The sequence below is a fragment of the Ovis aries genome, chromosome 8 (assembly GCF_016772045.2).
Source record: "Ovis aries strain OAR_USU_Benz2616 breed Rambouillet chromosome 8, ARS-UI_Ramb_v3.0, whole genome shotgun sequence".
NCBI lineage: Eukaryota > Metazoa > Chordata > Mammalia > Artiodactyla > Bovidae > Ovis > Ovis aries.
Window position 1 is genome coordinate 32,132,068 of NC_056061.1, and position 27,029 is coordinate 32,159,096.

Genomic DNA, 27,029 nt, shown 5'->3' on the forward strand with positions numbered 1-27,029 from the left:
GATGAATTCTTTTTGTGCTGAGACATAAAGGCCTGCACCTCTTTGGAACCTCCTGAAATGCCACTTAGCAGTTTCAAATACATCTGATGTTAAACCTCATGACCTTCTTACTTCCCCAGCCATATCCAATTTACACTGGATTTCCAACATTTCTGAGTAAATCCCTAGAATGAAGCATAACAGCAAAGGCCTGGAACACATGTGGTTTCTAGCCCCATATAGGGTATAGGAATATGGGTACTTTTTGCCCCCTAGTGCTAGTATCCATTAAAAGAGGTTAATTTTTACCATTTATATTACTTTAATGGCTATTCTAGGACCAATGGAGAAGGCAATGGCACCCTACTCCAATACTCTTGCCTGGAAAATCCCATGGATGGAGGAGCCTGGTGGGCTGCAGTCCATGGGGTGGCTGCGGGTGGGCCACGACTGAGAGACTTCACTTTCACTTTTCACTTTCATGCATTGGAGAAGGAAATGGCAACCCACTCCAGTGTTCTTGCCTGGAGAATCCCAGGGACAGGGGAGCCTGGTGGGCTGCCGTCTACGGGGTCGCACGGAGTTGGACACGACTGAGGTGACTTAGCAGCAGCAGCAGCTAGGGACCAAAAGAGCCATTGATTACTCAGTAAATGTTCCTGGAATCACTGTAACCAGAACACTTACAGAACATGAGTGAATGCTGAGAAGGGAGGAGATGCAAATCCTCAAGTAGGTTGTGTTTCCCTGTTCCCTCACCAACCACCAGAGTTTGATCACCAAAACCAAAGAAAGCTTCACTAACTTCATGGGAGGGGAAAAACGCATTTGATTTCTGCCTTAAGTTGTACGCATTAGGGCTCATTACTAACTTGAACTTTTTGGGGGGGGGATTATCTGTATTTAATTTTTTTTTTCCTTCTATGATTGTCCATGCTCTTCATCCATTTGCCTTGGAGACATTCATTGATTTGAAACAAGATATTAACTGTTCTCTGCCCTCTCTACCCAAATATTCCCATGCCCATTCCAGTCACTGATCTCATTTTGTTTACAGTGGGGCTGGGGTAGAGAGAGGGCAGAAGTACACTTGCTTCGCATCCAAGGAGTGAACCCCATGGTCCTCTGCCTGGCATATAGCGTACACGAGGTTCGTTTTACAGCTGTAAGCTGCGTTCACTTGTGACCCATCTTTGCAAACTTTGTTCCGTCGCTCAATCGCTAGGTTGATCAGCAGTCCGACGACTTCCTGGAGGCTGGGGCTACCGGGGCCCAGCGCCGTTCCTGCCGCCGCCACCCCGCCCTCCCCGCGGTCCCCGGGGCGCGCGCCCGTGCCCGGCCCCCGCCTGCGCCACCGCGCCGCTCCGGAACCGGGCTGCGGTCACTGAGCGCCTGGGCGCAGGGCGGACACCGGCGCGGGGTGGCCAGGAGCGCGTGAGCCGGGCACCAGAGACTTCGCGCCGGTCGGGGGGGCCCGATGCACTCGGCTGGGAAACTTCTAAGGGCGCGAGGCCGGAGCTCTGCGTGAGGCCGGCAAAGGCCAGGTAAGGAGGGAGCCGGGGCGCCTCGGCCGCCACCCTTCCGCCGCCGTCTGCACCCTCACACCTTGCGGCACTGGGGCCGCTTGCCGGGTGCGGTTCTCTGTCCTGGCCCCGCTCCTGGAAGGGGATCGCGACCTGCAGACCCCCTAGCAGCGCCCAAGCTTCGCTGCCTGTGCCCCTGCTTGCGCGGCGCTGCCACCTGCCTCCCGCTCTGGCCCCGCTCCGGCCAGCGGCGAGTCCGGGGGTCCGCGCGGGTGCCGCTGGAGGCTGGCCCGCTGGGGTCGGCGCACCGGCCCTAGGCGCTCGGGTCCTCCGCCCACAGAGGTGAATCTTCTTCCCACATGTGCTGTTGGACCCACTCTTGCCCCGGGCAGCACCCTGGAAACCCCCAAAAGGTAGGATTTTAGAGGGAGAAAAGCTGCTTCAGGGGGCCCTAACAGCGCTCGGTTGGCCTTGGGGAAGTCGGGCAGAGGCGAGAAGCTTCCCTGGGCAAAAGGTCTGAGTAGGGCAGGGTTTTCCCTTTGAGTTCGGGACCCAGAAAGCAGCCTCATCCAAGGTCACGCTGACCTGTTTACTCTATTTGGGGAATCCCCCTGGGCAAGGGGAGGGGAAGGAAAGAAAAAGACATTTGAAAATCACTAAACTACCTCCTCGCCAAGGTCGGTTACAGAGATATGTATTTTGAGGGTCTGTATTTTAAGAAAAGATTAAAGGCACCGAATCAAATACAGTAATATGGCTATGGCACACACACGAAAAAATTTTTAGTCAGGAGGCATTTTGCAAAAAGTGAAAAAGTTCTATATGTAAATAAGTGGGAAAGCAGAATTAGAAACCCACTTTTGAACATAACCTAATTTGATTTACTGAACTTCTAGAATGTGACAACCTTCTTTCCTGACTTTTTACTCCAATTCTTGTGGTTAGGTATTTTCAGTTTGCAAGCTTGCACGTTGCAGTTGAGTTTTATGGCAGCCTTAAAAAATTTACTGCTGTCTTTCTGTTCATGCTAAAGTTTAGTGGCTATTTTCTTTTCCGTTATTTTTAATACCAGGGACTGTTGCACAAACAACTCCCTGGTGTGACAATACAGGAACTTGGCACTGTTCTTTGTGGCAACTGAAAATCAAACAAGAACTACCTGAAACAAAATATAAGCAAAATAAATATTGGATCTCTTTCCACATTTGCCAAATGAAGAGGACTGTCTGATCCCACGTGATCTTTAAGGTTCTTTCCTTCTCTGGGAGACTGGGTTTGCCTTTCGAAGAGTTTGGGATACAAATATTAAGAGAAATCTAGAATAAGATGTTATCTGTTCTACCAAAATTTTATACATATAAGCTGGGAGACATTTGATAATTGAGTTTCTTTAATCTCATCAGTTTCTCAAAATAGCTGAATCATTGTGCATCCTGGGCTTCTAAATGATGACAGTCTATGCTATTAAATAAATATGTGTCAGGGGAAACCCAAATCCCATGCTTCTTATCACAAGACTGACTAATAGGGTTGATACACTGGAGCATTCATGTCTGCTTTCTGAACAGTCCCCATGAAAGATCAAGAATGGTTATGAAGCATTTGCTGCAGCATATGAGCATAACAACACGTAAGTGACATGACAAGCAAGAAGTTTCAAAACTGCTTTGGAAAATGTGATATATTTGCAAGCTGGCAAACTGCAACTGAAATTGGTTTCTGTAATTATGGGTGTTGGTCAGCTGGGATTATTAGCTATAGAGAACAAGTAAGAATTTATAAAAGTGTATTGAATCATTAATGAGATTTTTTTTTTAAAGGAAAAGAGAAAACATTCCTGTCTTTTATCTAAGTAGTTAGAGGAAAATATCTTAAAGTGAAAGTTACAACAGATTATTTTATAAATTAAATAATAACAAAAAGTTGCTGACTTAAAACTCCCATAACAATGCTGGACCCTCCTCCAGCCCAGAGAATTGAGAGATCAATTCACACAGCTACAAAGTGAGACCTTCTCATTTTGTATTTTTCAACAGAATAACCTCTAGTGACTCTCTCACACATACTGAAATTGGTGGGGGAGGAGGGATTTACGGTCTAGAAAGAAGAGCAAGCAGCTGGGCCTGTGGAAGAACTTTCATCTTTCCAAGTCTCATTTTCCACTCTGAAGAATGCTAATGATACTATTTGGGTGGCAGAGTTGTTGTGACTCCTCAGTGGGTCAGAGTAGACAAGACCCAGTGCGCGGCACATAGTGAGACCATAGCTAATCTCAGTTCTCCCTGTCTTCCTTAGTAGGTCGTTGTTTATTGACTGAACAAATTGTAGGATGAACAGTAGGTTACAGTTTTCTGCTTTTGATTTCAAAAATTCCATGTGGCAAAACCTTGATGAGTGCTGAATCTAGGTAATGGGTATATAGGGGGGTTATCATACATTATCTTCTCTATTTTGGAATATATTTAAAATTATTCATCAGAAGAAGATTAAGCATAAAGCTGAAAAACTCATAAGATACATTTCTAGTCTAGCCTAACAGTTTTAATTGGAATTTTAAAAATTATTCTATATGGACAGGAAAGAAATGCAACTTTACAGAGGGAGTTGATGGGTGAGGAACGGCACTAGAGGGTAGTCCATGGTGATCTTTAATTTTTTGTGGAATCTTTTTTTATTTTAAAAAGATCCAAAAATATGACAGTGTTGATATTTTATAATTTTGGTTATTGGGTTCATGGATATTTCTTCTCTGATATCTTTGTATTTAAAATTTTTCAAATAAACATAAAATCACCTTTTAGTTTTATAAGATTATTATAAAGGAAGCAAACAATATAGGTATATGCAAAGAAAAAAGTAGTGTCCTGCCATCCAGGAATAACCTTTCTTAGCATTAAGTGAAAAATCACTCCATATGCCCTTGCATTTATACAAATAGAAGAATATAGGCATATTAATATGTAATATGCTACTCCTGTGACACATACAACATTTTAGGGTTTGTTTGTTGCTTTTGGTCTTGAATTTCTAAGAAACAACTTGCTTGCATTTTGATTTTTAAGACTTTAGTTTGTCTTTTAAAATATAGCATTTATTTAAAAATTCAGTATGAAACAACTGACTTTAAATGAGGTTTAAGTAGCTTATTTGCATATAAAATGTATTTTTAGATTATTTTAGAACTCATAATTTGAAACTGGGCTTAAATGGTGTCAATATTTTAATATCACTAAAATGCAAGCTCCATGAGGGCAGGGATTTGTTGAATTCCTACATATGTTAATTATTAATGTGTTCTTGGCTATTTGAAAGTTGATGATACAGTCAATTATGCTATAATGCTTATTTTGAAAACCAGCATCATTCCAATGCAATGTAATGTAAGTAACAATTTAAGCATGATACAAATTTTGTACTAACTTATTTAATGATTTACTCAGTTAGAAACACCAGGTAAACACATTAAACTGCAACCAGCTAACCAAGCCCTATAGGAATATAACACAAAATATAACACACACAGACCTCAAACATTACCAGCTACGTTGGTTCACTGAGCGATATCCTGCAAGATTGTGTTTTGTTATTCTTTTGCAATTATGCATTTTTCTATAGAAAAACACTCATTTAATATCCCAAGAATATTTAAGCATCTTGATTCAAAAATGTCAAATAGTGCATGCAAAAGGACAGCTTAAACACTGAAGAGAAGCTTGAGATAATCAAATATTTTGAAAGAATCAAGAGAATATGCAGTATTTCCTGAGCAGCAGGAATGAGGGAATAATCCACACTGACGATCATGACAGGAAGTACACAAAAATAAAAGCAACGTCTACAGCTGGAATAAGCTCAAGTACTTCAAAGTCAATAACAATGAGGCTGAAAGAAATAAAAAAAGTGGAAAGACTGTTGGCTGTCTGGATGGAGAACCAGTGAACAACTTTTCTCACAAAGAGAAAGCTCCTGTCTCTATAAAACACTCAAAAGGAAATGGAATTCCTTGCAGAAATGGTCCTATTAGTGCCAGGAGTGGCTGGTTTGGTGGTTTCAAACATTGCTGACCCTGGTGTGTGATCCACCTGCTCATTAAGCTCAAAAAAATGACAAAGGAAAGATTACAGCCAATTAGCTAGCACACATGAACTTATTAGGTGTGTTTTCCAGGAAGGAACATGAAGTAAACATAGAAAAAGTGAGTTCATCTGCTGTTTGCAGGACACCTGGAGGAGAACTAAGTGAAGGTGCCTTCCTTGGATTCATAGCAAGGAAAGACTGTTTCATGCATCTGTGATTCCAGCTTCTCTTGCATCTTTCATCAGGAATCACTGGTGAACTCACTGCATGACATGACTGCAGCTGACCGAAAGGGAATGGCTTCCTGCTTGTGCCCTTAGCCATTTCCAGAACATGGAGAAGTTAGAAGAACTTGAAGCAGAGTATAGGGATTGTTTGTTTAAAGCAGATAAATGATAAGCCTATGAAGGAGAGGTTTATAGCTGTTTCTTCACATTAAGAATCATAGGGCACTAACTGACTCAACCTCCTGTCCTTCTGTTGCTCCAAAAATTGTAATTGCTTTTTTCTCTTCCAGTTTTACTGAAATATAGTTGACATACAACACTGTATGGCTTTAAGATGTGCTGCGTAATAGTCTAACTTCCATCATAAAATGATTATTACCACATTAAGTTTAGTAAAAGTCTATCATCCCATATGGATACAAAATTAGAGAAACAGCAAAAATACTTTTTCCTTGTGATAAGAGCACTTAGGATTTTTCTTAGAAACTTTCACATATATAACATACAGCAGTGTTAACTATATTTATCATGTTGTACATTATATCCTTAGTACTTATTTACCATATAACCGGGAGTTTCTGCCTTTTGACCACCTTCCCCCAACTCCTGCCTCTGATAACCACAAATTTGACTTTTTTTTCTGTGAGTGTTTTAATTTTTGAAATATAATTGACCTATGACACTATGTTAGTTCCTGGTATACAACATAGTGAGTTGATATTTCTATATATCTCAAAATGACCACCATGATAAGCCTGGTTACCATCTGTCAACATACAAAGATTAATATTATATAATTGTCTTTGTATGGAAACACAAAAGACCCCTGATAACTAAAGCAATCTTGAGAAAGAAAAACAAAGCTGGAGGAATCAACCTTCCTGATTTCAGTCTATACTTTGGAAGCATAGACTGAAATACAGTAAAACTTCTTTGGAAGGAATGATGCTAAAGCTGAAACTCCAATACTCTGGCCACCTCATGTGAAGAGTTGACTCATTGGAAAAGACTCTGATGCTGGGAGGGATTGGGGGCAGGAGGAGAAGGGGACGACAGAGGATGCGATGGCTGGATGGCATCCCTGACTCGATGAACGTGAGTTTGAGTGAACTCCAGGAGTTGGTGATGGACAGGGAGGCCTGGCGTGCTGCAATTCATGGGGTCTCAAAGAGTCGGACACGACTGAGCTACTGAACTGAACTGAACAGTAATCAAGACAATATGATACTGGCACAAAAACAAAAGTATATATCAATGGAACAAGATAGAAAGCACAGAGATAGCCTCATGCACCTATGGGCATCTTATCTTTGACAAAGGAGGCAAGAGTATACAATAAAGAAAAGACAGCCTCTTCAATAAGTGGTGCCTGGAAAACTGGGCAGCTGCATGTAAAAGAATAAAATTAGAATACTTCCTAACACCATATACAAAAATAAATTCAAAATGGACTAAAGACCTAAATATAAGGCCCAGAAACTATAAAGCTCTTAGAGGGATACATAGGCAGAACACTCTTTGGCACAGATCTTCTTTGACCCACCTCCTAAATTAATGAAAATAAAAACAAAGATAAACAAATGGGACCTACTTACAAGTTTTTGCACAGCAAAGGAAACTATAAACAACATGAAAAGACAACCCTTAGAATGGGAGAAAACAATAGCAAATGAAAAAACAGACAAAGGATTAATCTCCAAAATATACAACCAGCTCATGCAGCTCAATATCAGAAAAACAAATAACCCAATAAAAAATTGGCAGAAGATCTAAACAGATATTTCTCCAAAGAAGACATACAGATGGCCAACAAACACATGAAAAGACGCTCCACATCACTCATTATTAGACAAATGCAAATCAAAACTACAGTGAGGTATATCACCTCACGCCAGTCAGAACTGCCATCATCAAAAATTTATAAGCAATAAATGTCTAGTCAAGGCTATGGTTTTTCCAGTGGTCATGTATGGATGTGAGAGTTGGACTGTGAAGAAGGCTGAGTGCCAAAGAATTGATGCATTTGAACTGTGGTGTTGGGGAAGACTCTTGAGAGTCCCTTGAACTGCAAGGAGATCCAACCAGTCCATTCTGAAGGAGATCAGCCCTGGGATTTCTTTGGAAGGACTGATGCTAAAGCTGAAACTCCAGTACTTTGGGCACCTCATGAGAAGAGTTGACTCATTGGAAAAACCTCTGATGCTGGGAGGGATTGGGGGCAGGAGGAGAAAGAGACGACCGAGGATGAGATGGCTGGATGGCATCACGGACTCGATGGACGTGAGTCTGAGTGAACTCCGGGAGATGGTGATGAACAGGGAGGCCTGGCATGCAGCAATTCATGGGGTCGCAGAGTCAGACACGACTGAGCGACTGAACTGAACTGAACTGAAATATTAGAGAGGGTGGGAAGGAAAGGGAACCCTCTTGCACTTTTGATGGGAATGTATTAATAAGTTGTTAATACAGCCACTATGGAGATTCCTTAAAAGAAAACCAGGAATAAAACTACCATATGACTCAGCAATCCAACTACTGGGCATATACCCTGAGAAAACCATAATTTGAAAAGACACGTGTATCCCAGTGTTCACTGCAGCACTATTTACAATAGCCAGGACATGGAAGCAACCTAGATGTCCATCAGGAGATGGATGGATAAAGAAGTTAGTGGTGCATATATACAATGGAATATTTCTTAGCCATAAAAAGAAATGCATTTGAGTCAGTTCTTGTGAGGCAGACAAACCTAGAGCCTAGAAGTAAGTCAGAAAGAGGAAGATGAATACCATATAGTAGCGCATATATATGGAATCTAGAAAAATGGTGCTGAGGGACCTATTTGCAGGCCAGGAATAGAGATGCAACCATAGAGAACAGACTTGCTGGACATAGTGAGGGAAGGAGAAGGGGGTATGAATTTAGAGAGTAATACTGACATATATACACTACCATGTATAAAACAGATAGCTAGTGAGACGCTGCTGCGTAGCACAGGTGTTCTGTGTAGCACAGGTGTTCTGTGTAGCACAGGTGTTCTGTGTAGCACAGCTCGGTGTTGTGTGATGACCTAGAGGGGTGGGATGGAGGAGTTAGGAGGGAGACTCAGGAGGGGGGTGATATATGTATACTTATGGCTAATTCACATTGCTGGACAGCAGAAACCAACACAACATTATAAAGCAATTATCCTCCAATTTTTAAAAAAAAATATATAATTGTCAACTATATTCCCCAGACTGTACATTTTAGACACGACTCATTTGTTTTGTAACTGGAAGTTTGTACCTCTCAACCTCACTCACCTATTTCATCCTCCCACCTGAAAATTTGTAATGTCTTAAGAAAACATTTAAAGTCACTGAATCTAGGACTGAAGTGAGAAAACAAGAATGCTGTGATTTGCTCCAGTAAGTCCAGATATTTAGATTCAAACTGTACGTGAAGCAGTTAAGTCATGAGGGTTAAGACAGCAGAGCCTTGGCGTCTGCCTGCCTGAGAGTGAGTCTGCGCTCTATCAATATTGGATCCTTAAGCAACCTAGACTTTAGATATTTCATCTGTGAAATGGGGAGGTAAATTTGCCTACTTCAAGAAGTTGTGAGGATTAAGTGACAGCATTTTAGGGCTCTTCGACATGTGCCTGGCACATAGTAAGTGTTCGGTAAATATTAGGTGCTGATGGTAACAGCGTTGGTAGTACTACTAGTAGCAATAGCATATGAGGATTAAGATGGCACATACTTCATTAATTCCCACTGCTCAACTCATCTAAATTGGGTGGAGTCACAATTCGAATTACATAGCTATCTGTTTCAAGTTTCTATGGGCTCTTTTTTTTTTTTTAAGTATTATTCTCTGGATGTGTTTGAAACATCAAATATTTGCCATACATGTATGGCTCAGTTTTACAAAGAACTGACCCAGCTAAAAGTCAACCAAGGAAACATGGTATTCCAGGAATTTTGGAGATTGGTATATGAATGACATATGGGCTTCCCTGGTGGCTCAGAGGTAAAGAATTCGCCTGCTAATGTGGGAGATGCAGGTTTGATCCCTGGGTGGGGAAGATCCCCTGGAGAAGAAAGTGGCAACCCACTCCAGTATTCTTGCCTGGGGAATCCCATGGACAGAGGAGCCTGGGAGCCTACCGTCCATGGGGTCGTAAAAGAGTCACACATGACTTAAGCTCGCCAGGTAATTTGTTACAAAGCAATAGAAAATAAATATACACAGTTATGAATATTCAACTGAGGCTTTTCATTAATTGTGACTCCACCAAATTTGGATGAGTCGAGCAATGGGAATTAATGAACTATGTGCCATCTTAATCCTCATATGCTATTGCTACTAGTAGTACTACCAACGCTGTTACCATCAGCACCTAATATTTACTGAACACTTACTATGTGCCAGGCACATGTCGAAGAGCCCTAAAATGCTATGTCACTTAATCCTCACAACTTCTTGAAGTAGGCAAATTTATCTCCCCATTTTACAGATGAGATATCTAAAGTCTAGGTTGCTTAACTACATTTTACGATGGACTTGGAATACAGGTCTATGGAGAAGAAGACAATCCTTGTGAGATTTCTATTAGGAAAATCAAATGATAACAGGTCTTTAATCATGTCTGGAAAACAAGACAGAATAAGTGGCCCTGGGAATTTCCAGTCCTACAGTGGAGTCTTACATGGCTAATCACAGACATGACTATTCCAGCCCCATTGGCCAGAACATGTTACCTAATTAAGGTACCCTCTATGCCATGCCATTCACATGGGAATGCCATTCAATGGGAAGACTCAAGGAAATGGGGTTACAGGACCTGTGTACGAGCAGGGTAGGAATCTTAGAATTCTCCCTACCGCCATACGTGATAAAGTGAGAAACCAAACATGGCCAGAGATAATCAAATGTGGCTTTAGCTGAGACAAGAGAATCAGAGAAGCCTGGCATAGCTTGTGGGCAGGTTCTCTAATTTCCTCGAGTCTGAAGTGAAGCCAAGCTTTCACTGGTATAAAAAGTCAAAGGCATATTCCAGCCTGGGAGCCTACTGGTGCATGAAGAGACTTAGGTATTATGTGAACCGCCCCCTCAAGGCTGGTGTGGATCTTCTGGAATCTAGAAGGCCACAATCCAATCTCCAGCATAAAATTTATGAGACTGTCTACCTGAGATTTCCAATGTATTACATGGGGTAACATCAGAAGATGAAACGAGAAAATGAGACCATGTAATATAATTGCTTAAGAAGGTAGGATTCTCCTAAGGCAAAAGAAAAAAGTGCCACCTTCCTTGGCAGAATAAAGGAGCCAAGAGCTTAGTGGGTTGGCCATCTCTATAGGCAGAAGCCAGATGGTGACACATCGATGCCTTGGATAACATCTGACTGACTATAGCATGTGAACACTGTAGCCAAAATCATTTACATTTACATCAACTCTCTGCTCTTAATCTTAGATAATCCTTCCATATTTATACAGTTATACACTATACATATGCGCTGTTTGCACAGCATCATGCCAAGTCTTGGCATGATGAAATTAATTTCTTCTTTCCTGTTGCTTGAGAGGCTCTAGACTAGCACTGTCCAAGAGAAATATAATGCAACCATATACATAATTTAAAATTCTCTAGTAGCAATGAAATGGGTGAAATTAACTTTAAGAATATGTTTAATTTAACCCAGTATTTCCAAAACATTATCATTTCAACACGTAACCAATAAAGAAATCATTAATGACATACTCCTTATCTTTGTACTGTCTCTGAAATCCATTGAGGACAACGCACCTTACTTCAGGCCAGTCACATTTCAGGGGCTCATGGTCACGGGTGGCTGATGGCTCCTGCAGTGGCCAGCATAACCCTAGAATTCTAAGGCTTCTGGTCATGGGCATTTAACTTCAGCTCTCATTTCTCTTTGTACTCACTTTCTAGATAATCTCATCAGCTCCAATCCTTATTCAGTGTTGTCCTGTGTCACTTAGGACAACTGTTAAATATGCCTCCATCTTGCACCTTCTGCTGTGAACTCTATTGCTAGACCAGGTGCATCAGGTTAAACATGACTCAAAGCAAGTCCCCTGCCCCGCAACTTCCTCTGATTTCTTTCCCAGCTTCAGGATCTCTTATAACTCCAAAGTGTCTTTATCCCTTCTCTGTTCTTCTGTCTCAGTAGAGACATGTCTTCCTTTCATTTTCTTCTTCATGGTTAATATAATATATGCTTTTCTTTCTTTCTTTGTCTAACACCTAACCCACTGATTCAGGTATCTGTCATATCTCACTTGGGCTTCCTGGCTATTAACCTGCTTGTTCCAAAACTATATTCTAAACATTGTTTTTCTACCTGAACACTATTTATATTATATACATATATAAAACCAATTAATAAAGCCAATATTTAAAGTATATACACTATCTACATTAGATTCTTTAAAATATTACTTAAATATGTACCCCCAACTGAAAGAATAAACAAATTATGATGCTTTAAAAAGGAAAACAGAGGCTTCCCTACTGGTCTAGTGGTTAAGACACTGAGCTCCTGATGCAGGGGACCTGGGTTTGATCCCTGGTCAGGGAATTACCCACATGCTGCAACTAAAGATTTTACATGCCTCAACTAAAAAAGATCCCGCATGCCACAACTAAGACCCGGCACAGCCAAATAAATACATACTTAAAAAAATTAAACGGAAAATATATATTATGTTCAATATAATATACAGTGGAAGCCATGTAGACAGAGAGTAAAGGCCACAAAAATTCAGAGCCTAGAAAGTGCACTTCAGCCACCATGGATATAATATACAGTGGAAGCCATGTAGACAGAGAGTAAAGGCCACAAAAATTCAGAGCCTAGAAAGTGCACTTCAGCCACCATGGTAAGGAAAGGCTGATGCAGAACATGCACAAACCTTGAGCCCCTCAGAGGCGAGTGGGAGGAAGAAAATGCCTCCTGACCTGAGCAAGCATGGGAGTGAGCAACACAAGAGAAGATGTGCCTTTCCAGCCCCTGAAAAACAAGGATTAAAATCCAGATCCTTTACTCTATAGATTGTTCTAGTGTCTCTTACCCCATCCCCCTAAAAGTTCTTAGCCCTGGTTGCACAACAAAATCAATGGGAAGTCTGTGAAAAAAATGGTCCCCCTACAGTCCATAAATAATTAAACAATTTCCAGAGCAGGGCTCCAGTCACAAACCTGGTGTGAAGGTGCGCAGTCATAATTCAGTTCTGCCCCTCTGGTCTATATTTTGACCTGGGCTAGGAATAACTTTGAATTCCATATCATAGAGAGTGGTGTTATTTTAGAGCTGAAAGGAGCTGCACATTATTTGTCCGAATCTTTTATTTTATCAATGAGGAAACAGGTCTGGGAAGATTAAAATCTCACGCTGTGGGACTTCCTTGATGTTACGGTGGTTAAGAATCCGCCTGCCAGTGCCGGGGACACATGTTCGATCCCTGGTCTGGGAGGATCCCACATGCCGCAGGACAACTAAGTTTGTACGCCACAACTACTAGGACCGCACATCTACAGCCCGAGCTCCACAGCAAGAGAAGCCACCACAACAAGAAGCCCGCAGGCCACAGCTAGAGAAAGCTCAGCACAGCCAATAAATAAATTAACACATGCTGTTTAGGGACATGGCTAAGACTGGCACCCTTCTCTTAAGCAGTAATACCAACTGGACAGACCAGACAGAAGGATGGTAGACCCAACACTGGCACTACAGCTGTGGACAGACAATTAAGGATCAGAGGACATCACATGGAGTAACCAGCCTGGAAGGACACCCAGCTGGCAGCCAAATGGACAAAGCCGGGGCTCATTAAGCAAGGACAATCCAGGAATCCTTCAGGAACAAGATGAAATGATGGCTCTCAAACTGAATGGATATGTATGGCTGAGTTCCCTTTGCTGTTCATCTGAAACTATCAAAACATTGTTAATCAGCTATACCCCAATACAAAATCAAAAGTTAAAAAAAAAAATCAACTGAGAGCCTATTAGAAATGCATCTGTCTGGGTCCCTCCCTGGCTCAGTTAATCTGGGGTGGGGCCAGGGAAGGGGCATTTTAACAGGTCCTTGGGTGATTCCGATTGTTATTGGCTTCCAGAGACTGGCTTCTTTACTCAAGGATAGGCTAGTTCTGGGTCGATACCTACCAGCCGTAGGTGGTCAGGACACAACATAGGGAAGAATAAGACAGATCACTCCTGCAGAAATAAGTAAGTTTAGAATTTACAACATAAGGATGGTTTGTTTTCTATTGAAATCCTCTGAAGAAAGCTTTTAAAATCTATATCTTCAAATGGCTCAGCTCTGTAGCAAATAAGCAACAAGTACAGCAATGCCATTTCTGTTATTTAAAAATCTGCTCCATATATATTAAAAAAAAAAAACGAATCAAAAAATGGGCAGAAGACCTAAAGAGACATTTCTTCAAAGATGAGCTGGCCATACAGATGGCCAACAAGCACATAAAAAGATGCTCAATATCATTAATTATCAGAGAAAAGCAAATCAAAACTACAATGAAATATCAATTCACATCTGTCCAAATGGCCAGCATCACAATAATAAACAATACATGAATGCTGAAGAGGGTATAGAGAAAAGGGAATGTTCTTGTACTGTTGATAAAAATGTATTAATAAACTGGTAGAACCACTATGGAGAATAGTATGGAGGTTACTTAAAAACTAAAAAGAGAACTTCCATGTGATCCAACAATTCCACTACTGGGAATATACCCAGAGAAAACTTAAATTCAAAGAAACATGCACCCCAGTGTTCATTGTAGCACTATTTACAATAGCCAGGATATGGAAACAACCTAAATGTCCATCAATAGAGGAATGGATAAAGATGTGGTACGTATATACAATGGAATACTATTCAGCCATAAAAAGGAAGGAAACTGGGTCATTTGCAGATACATGGATGGGCCTAGAGACTGTCCTACAGAGTGAAGTCAGTCAGAATGAGAAAAACTATTAACACATATATGTGGAATCTGTAGTTACAAAGCAGAAATAGAGATACAGATGCAGATAACAAATGTATAGCCACCAAGGGAGGGAGGGGGTGCAATGAACTGGGAGATTGGGATTGACATGTATACCCTGCTGTGTATAAAATAAATCACTAATGAGAGCCTATTGTACCCAGGAACTCTACCCAGTGCTCTATGATGATCTAAATGGGAAGGAAATCCAGAAAAAGAGGGGTGGTATGTATACATATAGCTGATTCCTCTTCCTGATACTGGGAAAAACTGAGGGCAGAAGGAGAAGAGGGCGTCAGAGGATGAGATGATTGGATGGCATCACCAATGCAATGCACATAACTTGGGCAAGCTTCAGGAGATGGTGAGGGACAGGAAGGCCTGGTGTGCTGCAGTCCATGGGGTCACAAAGAGTTGGACATGACTGGGCAACTGAACAACAACATAGCTGATTCACTTTGCTGTACAGAAGACACTAATACGACATTGTAAAACAACTATACTCCAATAAAAATTAAAAAATAACAAGATAAGTGCTCCCAAAAGACTAAAAAGTTAAAAGAAATATGCTAAGAATTTTTAAGATAGATTTTCTCATTTGAATGTTCTAGTACCTTTAAAGTAGATGCAATAGGTGGCATTACCTCTGCTTTACTGATGAATAAATACGTCTAAGTTCATCTAAGTAGCAAGGAGGAAACTAAAGTCTACATTTTCTAAATCCTGGTACTGTGGAAGCAGAATGATATGGTTTAGACAGTGAGTTTCAGAGTCAGACAGACCTGGATGGAATCTTAGTTCCAATACTGAACAGTGTGGTGACCTTGTACAATTTATTTACTTGTCTTCTCTGAGTTTCAATTTTCTTATCTGTAGGATGGAGATAATAGTACCTTCCTCGTGGGGTTGTGCAGATTAAATAATTTTTTAAATGTCTGGTACATAGTTGCTGAGTAAGTATACATACTTAAAGGTTTAAGTAGAGAAAACAATCTTCTCCATATGTAACACATACAAAAGTTGGGATATGATTCCAATTGATAAGGATAATATTGACAGAATTTTGATCTTCTAGGTTGCCTAGCAACCACAACATAATACCACAAGCTACCAGAGTTGTTTTAATGAAATCAGGAATTCAGCTGCTCTTAAGGAACTGAACATTGTAAGAAGACAGAAGGATTCTCCTATGAATTTGGAGTTGTGCCGGACATCTTAAATAATCCCTCAGTCAAGAAATCCTCCATTTCTGTTCCCCTAGGCGACAGAAGATGTTAGAACATCTGTTGACCTAGATAGAGTGAGGATGGAAAAGGCAGAGAGGACTTGTTCCTCTGTATCAGTGTGTTCAATCCACATTCCCTGAGTGCCAAGGGTCTGAAATACAAAAACATTTGTCTTTACCCCTTAATAATTTTGGAATCAAGAAGAGGAAATGAGTCAGTGTTGAACAGTAATACAGCAGATTATTTCATGAGTGGCTTTCTATGTCTATGTCCCCAGTAGTATTCTTAGCATTATGGACTGAACTGGACAAGCAGATATAGCCTGTCTCAAATATCCACTGTTAGGATTATTATTTTCCTGGCAAACCATCCTGGCAGAATATTCAGCGGGTCTCCCAACACATTAAATCAGATCTGCAGCCTTGAAAGACACACTGCCTGCTGGGGAGAGCGTGAAGCTGAGCAGAAGAGGACTTGAACTTACAGCTTTGTGACTTACTGTGACTTTTACCTGAAGCAAGTTACTTAACCTGCTTTGGTCTCCACCTTTCTCATTTATAAGCTAAGCATGATGGTTTAGATACTGCCTCGCTCATAGCAGTAAGTGTGATTCTGTGAGATAATAAATGTACACGTTCTGAACCCATAACTGCCATTTCAGGTTAATCTTCATCACTGTGCCACCCAATTTATATCACATTTAGTTGAGCATCCTTGTGTCTGCCTTTACATTTCTTTATTCCTTTGAACTCAGGCTCTGACAATGTAAAGAGTAAAAAAGGGAAAACTTGGAAATATTTTGTTTATTTGCACTTTGTCTCCATCATTTGTATCCCCATGTGTTAACTTCTTTTGCAGGGAAGATCAACTACGTAAGAAATCCATTGTGCTCCTTTGACATTCCAGCATTTATTTACCCCAAAACATGACTTGAGGCTTACAGGCCTTTGACATAGGCAGCTGGTTGATGAGTCGTGTTCAGCATTCATACAGGGCTGCTGGCACATGGCAGAGGGACACTCGGGCTCGTCACCTGCCCCTGTCAGTTCTTCTAATAAAGTACATCTGTTTTGGTAACTGAATAAAAACACACCAAGTGGAGAAAGCCTGGGTGTGGAGTAATCTAATCAGGGCAAGTCAGCACTCTTTGTTGAGTGATACAGGATCAAGGGTAGGAAGGTGGTTTGGTAGCAGCTTATTGAAACAGAAGCTGACTGGAAAGGGCCAGAAACACAGTTCCTCATATAATTATAATGGGTCACACACCAGGAATGCAGGGGGCCCAGTATATTATTCCCCAAGTCAAGAGTTTAAGGGGTAAGTTTCCAATAAACTCCCTTCTGAATTACCACAAACGTTTCACATTAGCATCATTTTAGCAATTTGTTGAGGATTTTAAGTTTCCGGGAAGTTCAAATCCAAGTTCAGAGCTCCACTGGTAGTGCTTTTTAATATTGCTTTTGTGGCTATCTGCTTGGCATCTTGAGGAATTAACTTAAAATACTTGAGTTTTTAAAGTAAAACAGCAGGGAGACTGACACTTGTGGTCTGCATGTCACACTTCTCAACTACTCACTGTATTTTTTAAAAATGTTTCTTTGTTGTGAATATGCAGTGATATATAACTTTGGGTTTTGTTTAAAGAAGAGAAAGGAAACATGTTCAGAGTGTCAGTCGGCCTTGAGTCTCATCCCTCGCAGAGGGATGGGTGGAGTGATAATTAGAGGGATGCAGAATGTTTGTATTTGAAAGCAGCATAAGTAGAAATAATACAGTTGTAAGTTATAGGTCTGTGTTATTTTTTCTTGTTTTAATGATTCACCTGGTGATGTTCTTAAAGTCATTCCTTGCTGAGAAGAGAATCACTATCCAGGATGAAAAACCAGGAACTTGAGCAGTAGCAGCTTCTTTATTTTCATCTCTAGCTCTGTTGGTAGTGAAATGCTGTTCCTTTTTTTATTTCAGCTAAGTTTTTTTCACCTCTGTAGGTACTTTTTTTCTATGAGACTAGATCTATGTTATTTGATATTTTATTACCAGGTGTTCTGGAAAAAAAATCTATCTCAAAATAAAAACAATATAGCACACAAGTTCAAGGTTCTTGAATGTTATCTTGGTTTCAAAAACATCAATCCAATGAATGCTTCATACTGAAACCATTGATTGTTAAGAAACTTGGTGATAAATGATATCTATCCTACGGCTCTGTCATCATGGTTGAATCTCTCCTGAATGAGATCACGTATTAGCATTTTTACCATATGGCTGAAAGGGTAGAGAATATATGTGCAGAGGAACTAGTCGCTCACGTTTTTGACCATCTGGCAAATAAATGTGTAAGTAGCAGGAACTTTAATATTACTTATTTAGTTATATACATGCAACCTTTAGCCTGAAAGAGCCTCTAATACAGTAAAAGAGAACTGAATTTCTATTTCTCAAGTAATTTTGATCTAATTAAACATTTTCACAGTCTACCATGTGCTCTTAAAGCCTGACTCCTAATGGTGTGTTTCTTACATTGATTGATTAGGGCTCCTTACAGTGACCATTTTAAAATCTCTCTCGTGAGAGACCACACGATTGGATCTGGCATGCAGGCTTAAGTGCTGAAGTTCTGCTCTGCCATCAACCACCGTGTGGCCTAGGATAAATTAGTCTCTCTGAGCCTCAAATTCTTCATGTGTAAAGAGTGAATAACATATTGTCAAACAACATCTCTAAAAGGGCGGGCCCTGGAAGATGTAAACTGATGCATCAGAATCACGTGGGGAGCTTGTTCAAAATACCAACACTGAGGCCCCACCCATAGAGATTTCTGACTCAGTATATCCAGAGACAGTCTATAAATCTGCATCTTTAGTCACTATTATGAAAGATTCTGAGGTACACTGAATTACTGTTATAGAAACCAGCTGATTATAGCACTTAGCTTTGTCGAAAAATACATAATTAGCTAATTGTAACAAATACTAAAATTTCTGTAAATTATTTATAATTAAGCCTGACTTGAAAATATGCATTTTTTTCTATCCTAGAAATGTAAATGTATTTGTGCTGAATATATTTTAACTTCATAGAAAGTAGGATGTCAACTTGAATAAGTAAAATGCTGGTGATTCATTAAATACATTTCTCAATTCTGTTTAATTAGAATCCTGTTTTTCTTTCTTACATAGGCAACAACAACATATTTGTCAGCTAGAACTAAATCAGAAGCCCAGATGAATTTAAGGATGCTAGCATGGGATTCTTAGTTTTTCAAGATCCACATACACCAAACCCGTAATCACCCCAGCTCCAATGTCCGGGCTTTCTCTGGTTTTGTGAAGACTCAACTCTGATGATGGAAAAGCAAAGGACTTAATTATTTGCTTTGATATTATTTAATATCGACTGAAAAGTGGATACAGTACACCAGCCATGGAAGGAAATTCAAGTCTATGGAAGAACCTAATCGATGAACACCCTGTCTGCACCGTCTGGAAGCAGGAGGCTGAAGGAGCCATCTATCATCTAGCCAGTATTTTATTTGTAGTAGGTTTCATGGGTGGCAGCGGGTTCTTCGGGCTCCTTTACGTCTTCAGTTTGCTGGGATTGGGTTTTCTCTGTTCTGCTATCTGGGCCTGGGTAGATGTCTGTGCAGCTGACATATTTTCCTGGAATTTTATATTGTTTGTCATCTGCTTCATACGGTTTGTTCACATTGCCTATCAAGTTCACAGCATAACTTTTGCCCGAGAATTTCAGCTGTTGTACAGCTCCCTCTTCCAGCCTCTGGGGACCTCTTTGCCTGACTTCAGAACTATTGCTATGAGCTCAGAAGTGGTGACTCTGGAAAAGGAGCACTGTTATGCCATGCAGGGAAAAACCTCCATTGACAAACTCTCCCTGCTTGTCTCAGGAAGGTTTGTACTCTTGGCACTTGTGTGTCTTTCCACTTTATTACTTACTAGCTTTTGTTCCTTTTCGCTGCATTTTCCTACCTCAGTGTAGCATAGTCCTCAGCAGTATTTAGTACTCTCAGGCATGAGAAAACCCTTGACACATGAGTAATTTACATAGGCATTTAGAATACATGGTACCATTTACTTGAAGCAGGATATAATTTAGTTGTAATATTCTTTGTAGAAATCAAAGGTAGGAATTGGTTTGTCTGGATATGCTATTTGTTTCCAAACTAATCACTTAGAGTCAAGAAAAAGATGATGCCAGTTTGAATGAATAGAATACTTATAGTTATTTAGCATACAAAGTATTTGAAACATTCTATTAGGGCATTCTTTTAAGTAATAGAGACCATTTAAATTTTATAATGATCATTTTTTTTTCAGTAATTTCTAGCAAATGCCCACTTGCTCAAAGGGGAAGTGTACTATATATAAAATTTGAAAAAAAGTTTGAGGGAGAAATAGGAATGTGATTATTCAGGTTTTTTAAAAGGTTAAATATTTAGTTTATAGAGATATTTCCATTGGTACATCTTTATGTTCTTCAGAGTTCTACTTAATTTAAAATCTGACTGAGTGCATTGAAACTTGTAATTATAATATATTATACACACCTAAATGGGCACATATCAATGTACAGTTTGATGAATTTTCTGATGAATTTCACCCACTGTTCCAGAATCCTAACTATGGGAGGAACAGCAGTACATAAATTTTACAGGAGATTTTTGTCACTTATTATAATGTATAAATTTAATATTTTGCCCTTCAAGATTTTAAAAGCCAAAAGAATCATCAGAGATCACAAATACTGCTCCCTGCCCTCGTCACCAATTTAGTTCTTTCTCCTTCCCTCCTGACTGATGTCCTTTGTGTCTGGGTAGGATCAGAGTGACAGTTGATGGCGAATTTCTGCATTACATTTTCCCCTTCCAGTTCCTGGATTCTCCGGAATGGGACTCACTGAAACCCACAGAGGAAGGCACTTTTCAGGTAAGGGATAACTAGACCACAGCGTGAAAACTGCCTCTTTCAACCAGATATACGCTGCTTGTTTAAAAACAGGCAAACAAGCAAACAGAGCAGCAGATGACATAGGAGTAATTTATACTTTGGAATGTACTTGGTAGCTTGCATGTCTTCCCCATTCTGCTTGAGTCTTACTGATTAATGTCACTGTATAGGTCCAGCAACAAGGAGAAGATTGGGTATCCCATAGGACAGAAAGAAGTCTGTGATAAATACTCTTAAATTTTCCTTTGCTTAACTGAGTACATGGGAATTAAAATATAATTAATTGATATTTGACTCTAAACTAAACACTGCCACCTGTCACAGTTTAGAAAAACATCAAGAATGAAAATCTGTCCTTATGACAAAATAAGTGACTTTTAAAATTCAAAATGTGATGAATTTCAGTTGTTTTCTAGCAACAAAATGCTAAACAAAATGTCATTACTATGCTGCCATATCTGGTAGTATTGAAAGATAATGCTTGCGGTAGGTTCTCTTATGGCATTCGTTTTCCTCTGCTTAATACATACAAATACATGTGTGTATACATGTGTGTTTTATATAGAGAGAATCATACACATATGTAGATTAGGTGAAGTATATTCAGTACTGCAGAAAATGAATTAAGGTTAAATGTCCACAGTCTTCAGGATAGACATGTAAATATTTCCCCAACATTAGCCAACTTTATTATTTTTTAATGTCAAATAGCTCTCACTTCAATAAAATGCAAAATATAGATATCTAAATTTAGAAACATATGAACTGGAGATGGGCATAACACTGTGATTATTCATGTTATAAATAACATACATAGTAATAAATTTTGTACTTTATGTTTTACGATATATTGTGGGTTTTAACATTAAAATCAGCATGAGAAATTCATTTAAAGTTTGGGGCCAAAAAAAAGAGCAGGACATTTCTTGCTTCCTAATCTCTGTTTATGTGTGGTCTTATTTTTTTTAGGTAACCCTCACAGCAGAAACTGATTGCCGATATGTGTCTTGGAGGAGAAAGAAATTATACTTGCTCTTGGCTCAGCATCGTTATATCTCCCGCCTATTTTCAGTTTTAATTGGCAGTGACATTGCAGATAAACTCTATGCCTTGAATGACAGGGTATACATAGGAAAAAGATACCATTATGATATTCGGTTACCCAACTTCCTTCAAATGTCAAGTCCTGAAATGTCCAAGTCATCCCTAACAGAACATTTTCAGAATTCCAGACGATATTGTGATAAGTGACATCGAAGTCTCAAGTTTTATAATTATAAAAGACTCTCTTCATCATTCCCCAAATGAAATAGCAAAATACAGCAAATTGAGCTCACTAATATTTTTATAAATCCAACTCAGAGGCAAGATGCCTTTGCCAGCTGTTTTATTCATCTTAACTTGTACATTGTGAATAAATTTTACAATTTTTTTTCTGTATTTCTCATTGGAATATATAGAGGGGGGTGAATAAACTGTGGGCAATTTTGTCCTCTTCTGTACCAGAACTGGGAGAGTGAAATTTTGCATTCTCAAGTATGTCCTCAGATTTAGGGGAATCTGCTGCTGTGCCCTACTGAGTTAGGTGCCACTTCTCAAGAAGCAGCCAGCAACTACTCTCAGCAGGAGAGTGGGTAGCTACTTCCACATCAGTGCTGCCAGAATTTTGCTACAACCTCTGATGAAGCAACATGTGTTACTGTGGGGTAGGCAGCAATTATTTAAGTGTGAAGTTATTTAACATGAGTAGAAAGTGGAAGAAATGTTTGCATCTCTTGAGATGATAGTATGCCAATCTTAAAGACTATTTTATTACTACAAATAATTTATCAGCTTAATCATGACTAACATATTTTAAACAGCATTTCATGAAAAGCTACATACTAATTATTGAGTAAAAATAATACTTGTGAATCAATAGTAAAAAATGTAGCACAGGATCTCAGCTTTACATGTTCAGTCCTAAGGGCAAGAGGTGTGGTCTGACTGGATGGTGAGGGACTCCTACTGAAAGCTTTACCCACCACCAGGGCAGGCAGGTGGTCAACCTTCTAGCCATTCCTTCAGCTCTGTAAAGAGACGGATCTGATCCCTATCTGGAAAATTGGTTTTCTGGAGCTCACATGCAAGCCGTGTTCTTTGGTAGAGAGATCATCCTACAGCTAGCAAGTGTATACTGAGTACCTACTGTGGACTTCCCTGGTAGCTCAGATGGTAAAGAATCTGCCTTCAGTGCAGCAGACCCAGGTTTGATCCCTGGATTGGGAAGATCCCTAGAGAAGGGAATGGCAGCCCACTCCAGTATTCTTGCCTGGAAAATGGACAGGAGAGCCTAGAGGGCAACAATCCATGGTATCGCAAAGAGACAGGACACGACTGAGCAACTAACACACTGTTGCTCCAGGTGCTGACCTGGACACTAGGAATATTTCAGGTAACAGAGATCCTATCACTCACAGAGCTCACATTCTGGAGGTGAAGGAGACAGAAAATAAATCAGAAACACCTAGAGACAGAAAGAAATAGTACTGTAGAGAAAGATAAACCAGAGAAGGTGGCTGGGACGGGGCACTGCAATTTTAACAGGAGTCAAGGAAGGCCCGAGAGAGAAAGGTGATGTTTGAACAAAGACCTGAAGGAGGCAAACAAATGATGCATGCGGCTATTTGGGGAAACAGCAGTCTGGGCCGAAGGAGAGCACGTGAGGTCTTTAGGCAAGAGCAGGAGGAGCTAGGAGGCTAGCGTGGCTAGAGCCAAAGGAATGCAAGGGAGAGGGCACAGAGGCCAATCGTGGGGCCTAATTAACTCCTGGCAAGAACTTTTATTCTGAGAATGACCAGAAGTCACCGGAGAGCTTTAAATAGAAGAGTGATGTGATCTGCCCTACATTTTAATAGAATCACCTTGGTCAGTCTTCTGAGAATAGGCTGGAGGAGACAGGACTGGTCTTGGAAGGGGAGATCAGGGTTCAGTGGGAGATGCTTATTAGACTGAAGTAGAAGAGATAGCTGGAGGAGTCTAGAGTTCCAGAGAAAGGTCTGGGCTGGAGATAAAGATCTGGGAGTATTTCACATGTGTGTGTTAATCACTCAGTCGTGCCTGACTCCTTGTGACCTTATGGTCTGTCCAGGGAATTCTCTAGGCAAGAATACGGGGGTGGGTTGCCATTTCCTTCTCCAGGGGATCTTCCAGACCCAGGGATTGAACCAGAGTCTCTTGCACTGCAGGCAGATTTTTACCATCTGAGCTACCAGGGATTAGTTGTTTGTTTGTTTGTTTGTTTGTTCACATGTAGATGATATTTAAAACCATGGGACTAGATGAGATGGTCAAGGGAGTGAACATAGGTTCAGAAGAAGAAAAGGTCTGGGGACTTTTTCTTGGGACTCTCCACTGTTAAGAGGATGGGGTAGCAGGGGAAGAGTTGGCAAAGGATTCAAGAAGCAGCGGCTGGTGACGAAGGCAGAAAACCATGAGCGTGCAGTCCTGGATGTCAAGAGAAGAAGAGTGTTTCAAGGAGAAGGGAGTGGCGAACTGCCTCAAAGGTGGCGACGGTCAGGTAATAGGAAGTCTGAGAATAAACACCGGGGTCGAGCAGCATGGAGGCCCCTGGTGAAGCTGACAGGAGCAGTTTCAGCGGAGCAAACCGGGGACAAAAGCTTGACTGACGTAGGCGGAGAGAAAATGAGAGGCACGAGATTGGAAGAGCAAGTATAATAATGTTTACCAAGTTTTGATGTAAAGGGAAATAGAAATGGACGGTAGCCTGAGCTGGAAGTGGGGTCAAGAAAAGAGGATGTTTTTATTGTATATATTTTTAACTGAGAAAAACAATGGGACTTTCCTGATGGTACAGTCGATAGGAATGCACCTGCCAATGCAGGGGACACGGGTTCAATTCTGGGTCCAGGAAGATTCCATACACCTTGGAGTGACTAAGCCTGTGTGCCACAAGTACTGAGCCCAAGCACCCTAGGGCCTGTGCTCCACAACAAGAGAAGGCACTGTAATGAGAAGTCCGCGCTGCGTAACTCAAGAGTAGCCTGTGCTCCCAGCAACCACACAAAGCCCACACAGCAACCAAGACGGAGCACGACCGAAATAAATACACAAATTTAAAAGAAGAAAGAAAAATAAGGGCATATTGGTATGAGGATGGGAATGATCCAGAAGAGAATGGTGAACTGCTGGAGTGATGACCTTGAGCAGATGAGTCAAAGTTAATTAAGCACAATCATGAGTTAAGGCGAGAAGGCAGAGTATACAGGAGTGTTGTTGCTCACAAACGAGAGATGTGATGGGCGCATATGAACGTTCTCTCACAATTACTTCTGTGTTCTCAGTGAGCAAGGAAGCAAAGTCATGGGGAGGAGGGGGAAGAAGTAGTGGGGTTGTGTAAAGTACATTACTTCCTCTGTATGTGCATCTGTAAATGGGACAATATGATACTGTCTGAACGAGTCTGGATGAGCTACTGAGCTGGGCGTGCAGTAAACAGATAGTCAGGCGGTTCCACTGCCTCCCAGCTACACACAGGCAGTGCTTCCGAGCAGACACAACGGCACCTGTCTGCCTGGTGCCCCTGAAGGCCTTCAGGAAGTACCCACTGGCTTGTCAGCAGGCTTCACAATGGCTCTGGGAGAAATTCATTTCTTTGTGTCTATGTGTGGCACATTTCTTTGTGTCTTTGTGCCTAAGACTGTGTGGTATTAAATACTAACATACAGAGTACCCCAAGGAGCAGTCACACCTTAAGTTACTACCAGCTAATGGTACAACAGGGGTTAATTATCAGATAGCTTTCTAACCGTGAATGTCAACTGAGAACAAAGCCAGGCAGAGATGGGATTTAGACTTCTGGCTCAAATCATGTGGCAGAGGGAGGAAAAGAATTTCTAGTCAAGTTTTCCAGAAATGAAATCAATTTTAGATGAGGAAGAAGGAGTACAAACATAACAGGATGAACCTAAAAGACGCTGTCAAACCGCTCCATCTTCACATTTGCGTAAGCCTGGCACCATCCCTCGGTATTAACAGATCGGCTATTATTCAATACTTTGGTTGCACCCAGCTTTTCTCACTTAAAAAAATAAAAAACCCTATAGTGACCTCCATGGATCCACTCTGTATGTTTGCTTTGAAGTGTCTAGCAAACAGCACTTTACCGTCTCTAAATATTCAGCCCAGATGGAAAGAAGAAAGCAGTGATATACTGGAAGTGTACCCTGGAAGTGCAATATCACAGTGCATTTAAATTTAATCTCTATTAAAAACTAGGCTCAATTTAATCTCAGCCTAATTGTTTCCAGCCCTAAATTCCTTTGATTCACTTATTGTTGGTGACACAGCAGTAAGATAAGGAACCAGCTGCTTTCTTGTGTGAAAAATGCTTTGTGCAACGTACTCAGAGTCGGTGCTCTGGGACAACCCAGAGGGATAGGGTGAGGAGGGAGGTAGGGGGTGGTTCAGGATGGGGGGCGGAACACATGTATATCTTTGGTCGATTCATGTTGATGTATGGCAGAAACCATCACAATATTGTAAAGTAATTATCCTCCAATTAAATAAATTAATTTTTAAAATTCACAATTTAAAAAACTCCAAAAAACAAAAATGCTTTGTGGCTTTGTATACAAAATATGTATATGCAAAAATAAATGGAGCACCTTGTTCACAAAGAATAGAGAATTTCAAGATTAAGACAGTAGAGCATTTATACCAAGTGTGGCACTTCCATAGCCTGGGGCTGTCTGTGACTGTATAGGACGCAGGCCCATGAAGCTGGCACAGGCCAAGAATGGTCCCTCTGACTTGAAGGAAATGGGGTGATCACTTTGTGATTTTTCTGTGCTAAATTTCGTGGTCAGGAAGAACTGAGAAGTAGCCTGAAGGGGAAAAGGTGGGTCTCTGGCTTAAAATGCACCCATAAACGCTCTCACCCCAGTCACCAAGGCCAGTTCCTAGAGGCTGCAGGCCCCAGTTACACAGCTTATGTCACTTCGGTGTTTGG

General features: G+C 40.7%; 1 protein-coding gene across 4 annotated transcripts; it reads left to right on the forward strand.

Moving 5' to 3' along the window:
* Positions 1 to 1,065: 1,065 nt before the first annotated feature.
* On the forward strand, positions 1,066 to 22,459 carry POPDC3 (popeye domain containing 3). Of its 4 annotated transcripts, XM_042253363.1 has the most exons (5): positions 1,363 to 1,523; positions 1,895 to 1,915; positions 19,235 to 19,963; positions 20,890 to 20,998; positions 21,989 to 22,459. In XM_042253363.1, exons 3-5 carry the CDS (start codon positions 19,479 to 19,481, stop codon positions 22,268 to 22,270), a joined length of 876 nt encoding a protein of 291 aa, XP_042109297.1. In that variant the 5' UTR covers positions 1,363 to 1,523; positions 1,895 to 1,915; positions 19,235 to 19,478; the 3' UTR covers positions 22,271 to 22,459. The 4 variants fall into 4 exon arrangements, with proteins under 4 accessions (XP_042109298.1, XP_042109297.1, XP_004011289.1 ...); XM_042253364.2 differs by lacking the exons at positions 1,363 to 1,523; positions 1,895 to 1,915 and adding an exon at positions 1,066 to 1,129; XM_004011240.5 differs by lacking the exon at positions 1,895 to 1,915.
* Positions 22,460 to 27,029: the final 4,570 nt, after the last annotated feature.

Coding starts and splice junctions, on each gene's coding strand:
- POPDC3 (XM_042253364.2), top strand. CDS start 19,479: ATGGAAGGAAATTCAAGTCTATGGAAGAACCTAATCGATGAACACCCT. Junction 19,964..20,889: donor TCCCTGCTTGTCTCAGGAAG/GTTTGTACTCTT, acceptor GTGTCTGGGTAG/GATCAGAGTGACAGTTGATG. Junction 20,999..21,988: donor CAGAGGAAGGCACTTTTCAG/GTAAGGGATAAC, acceptor TATTTTTTTTAG/GTAACCCTCACAGCAGAAAC.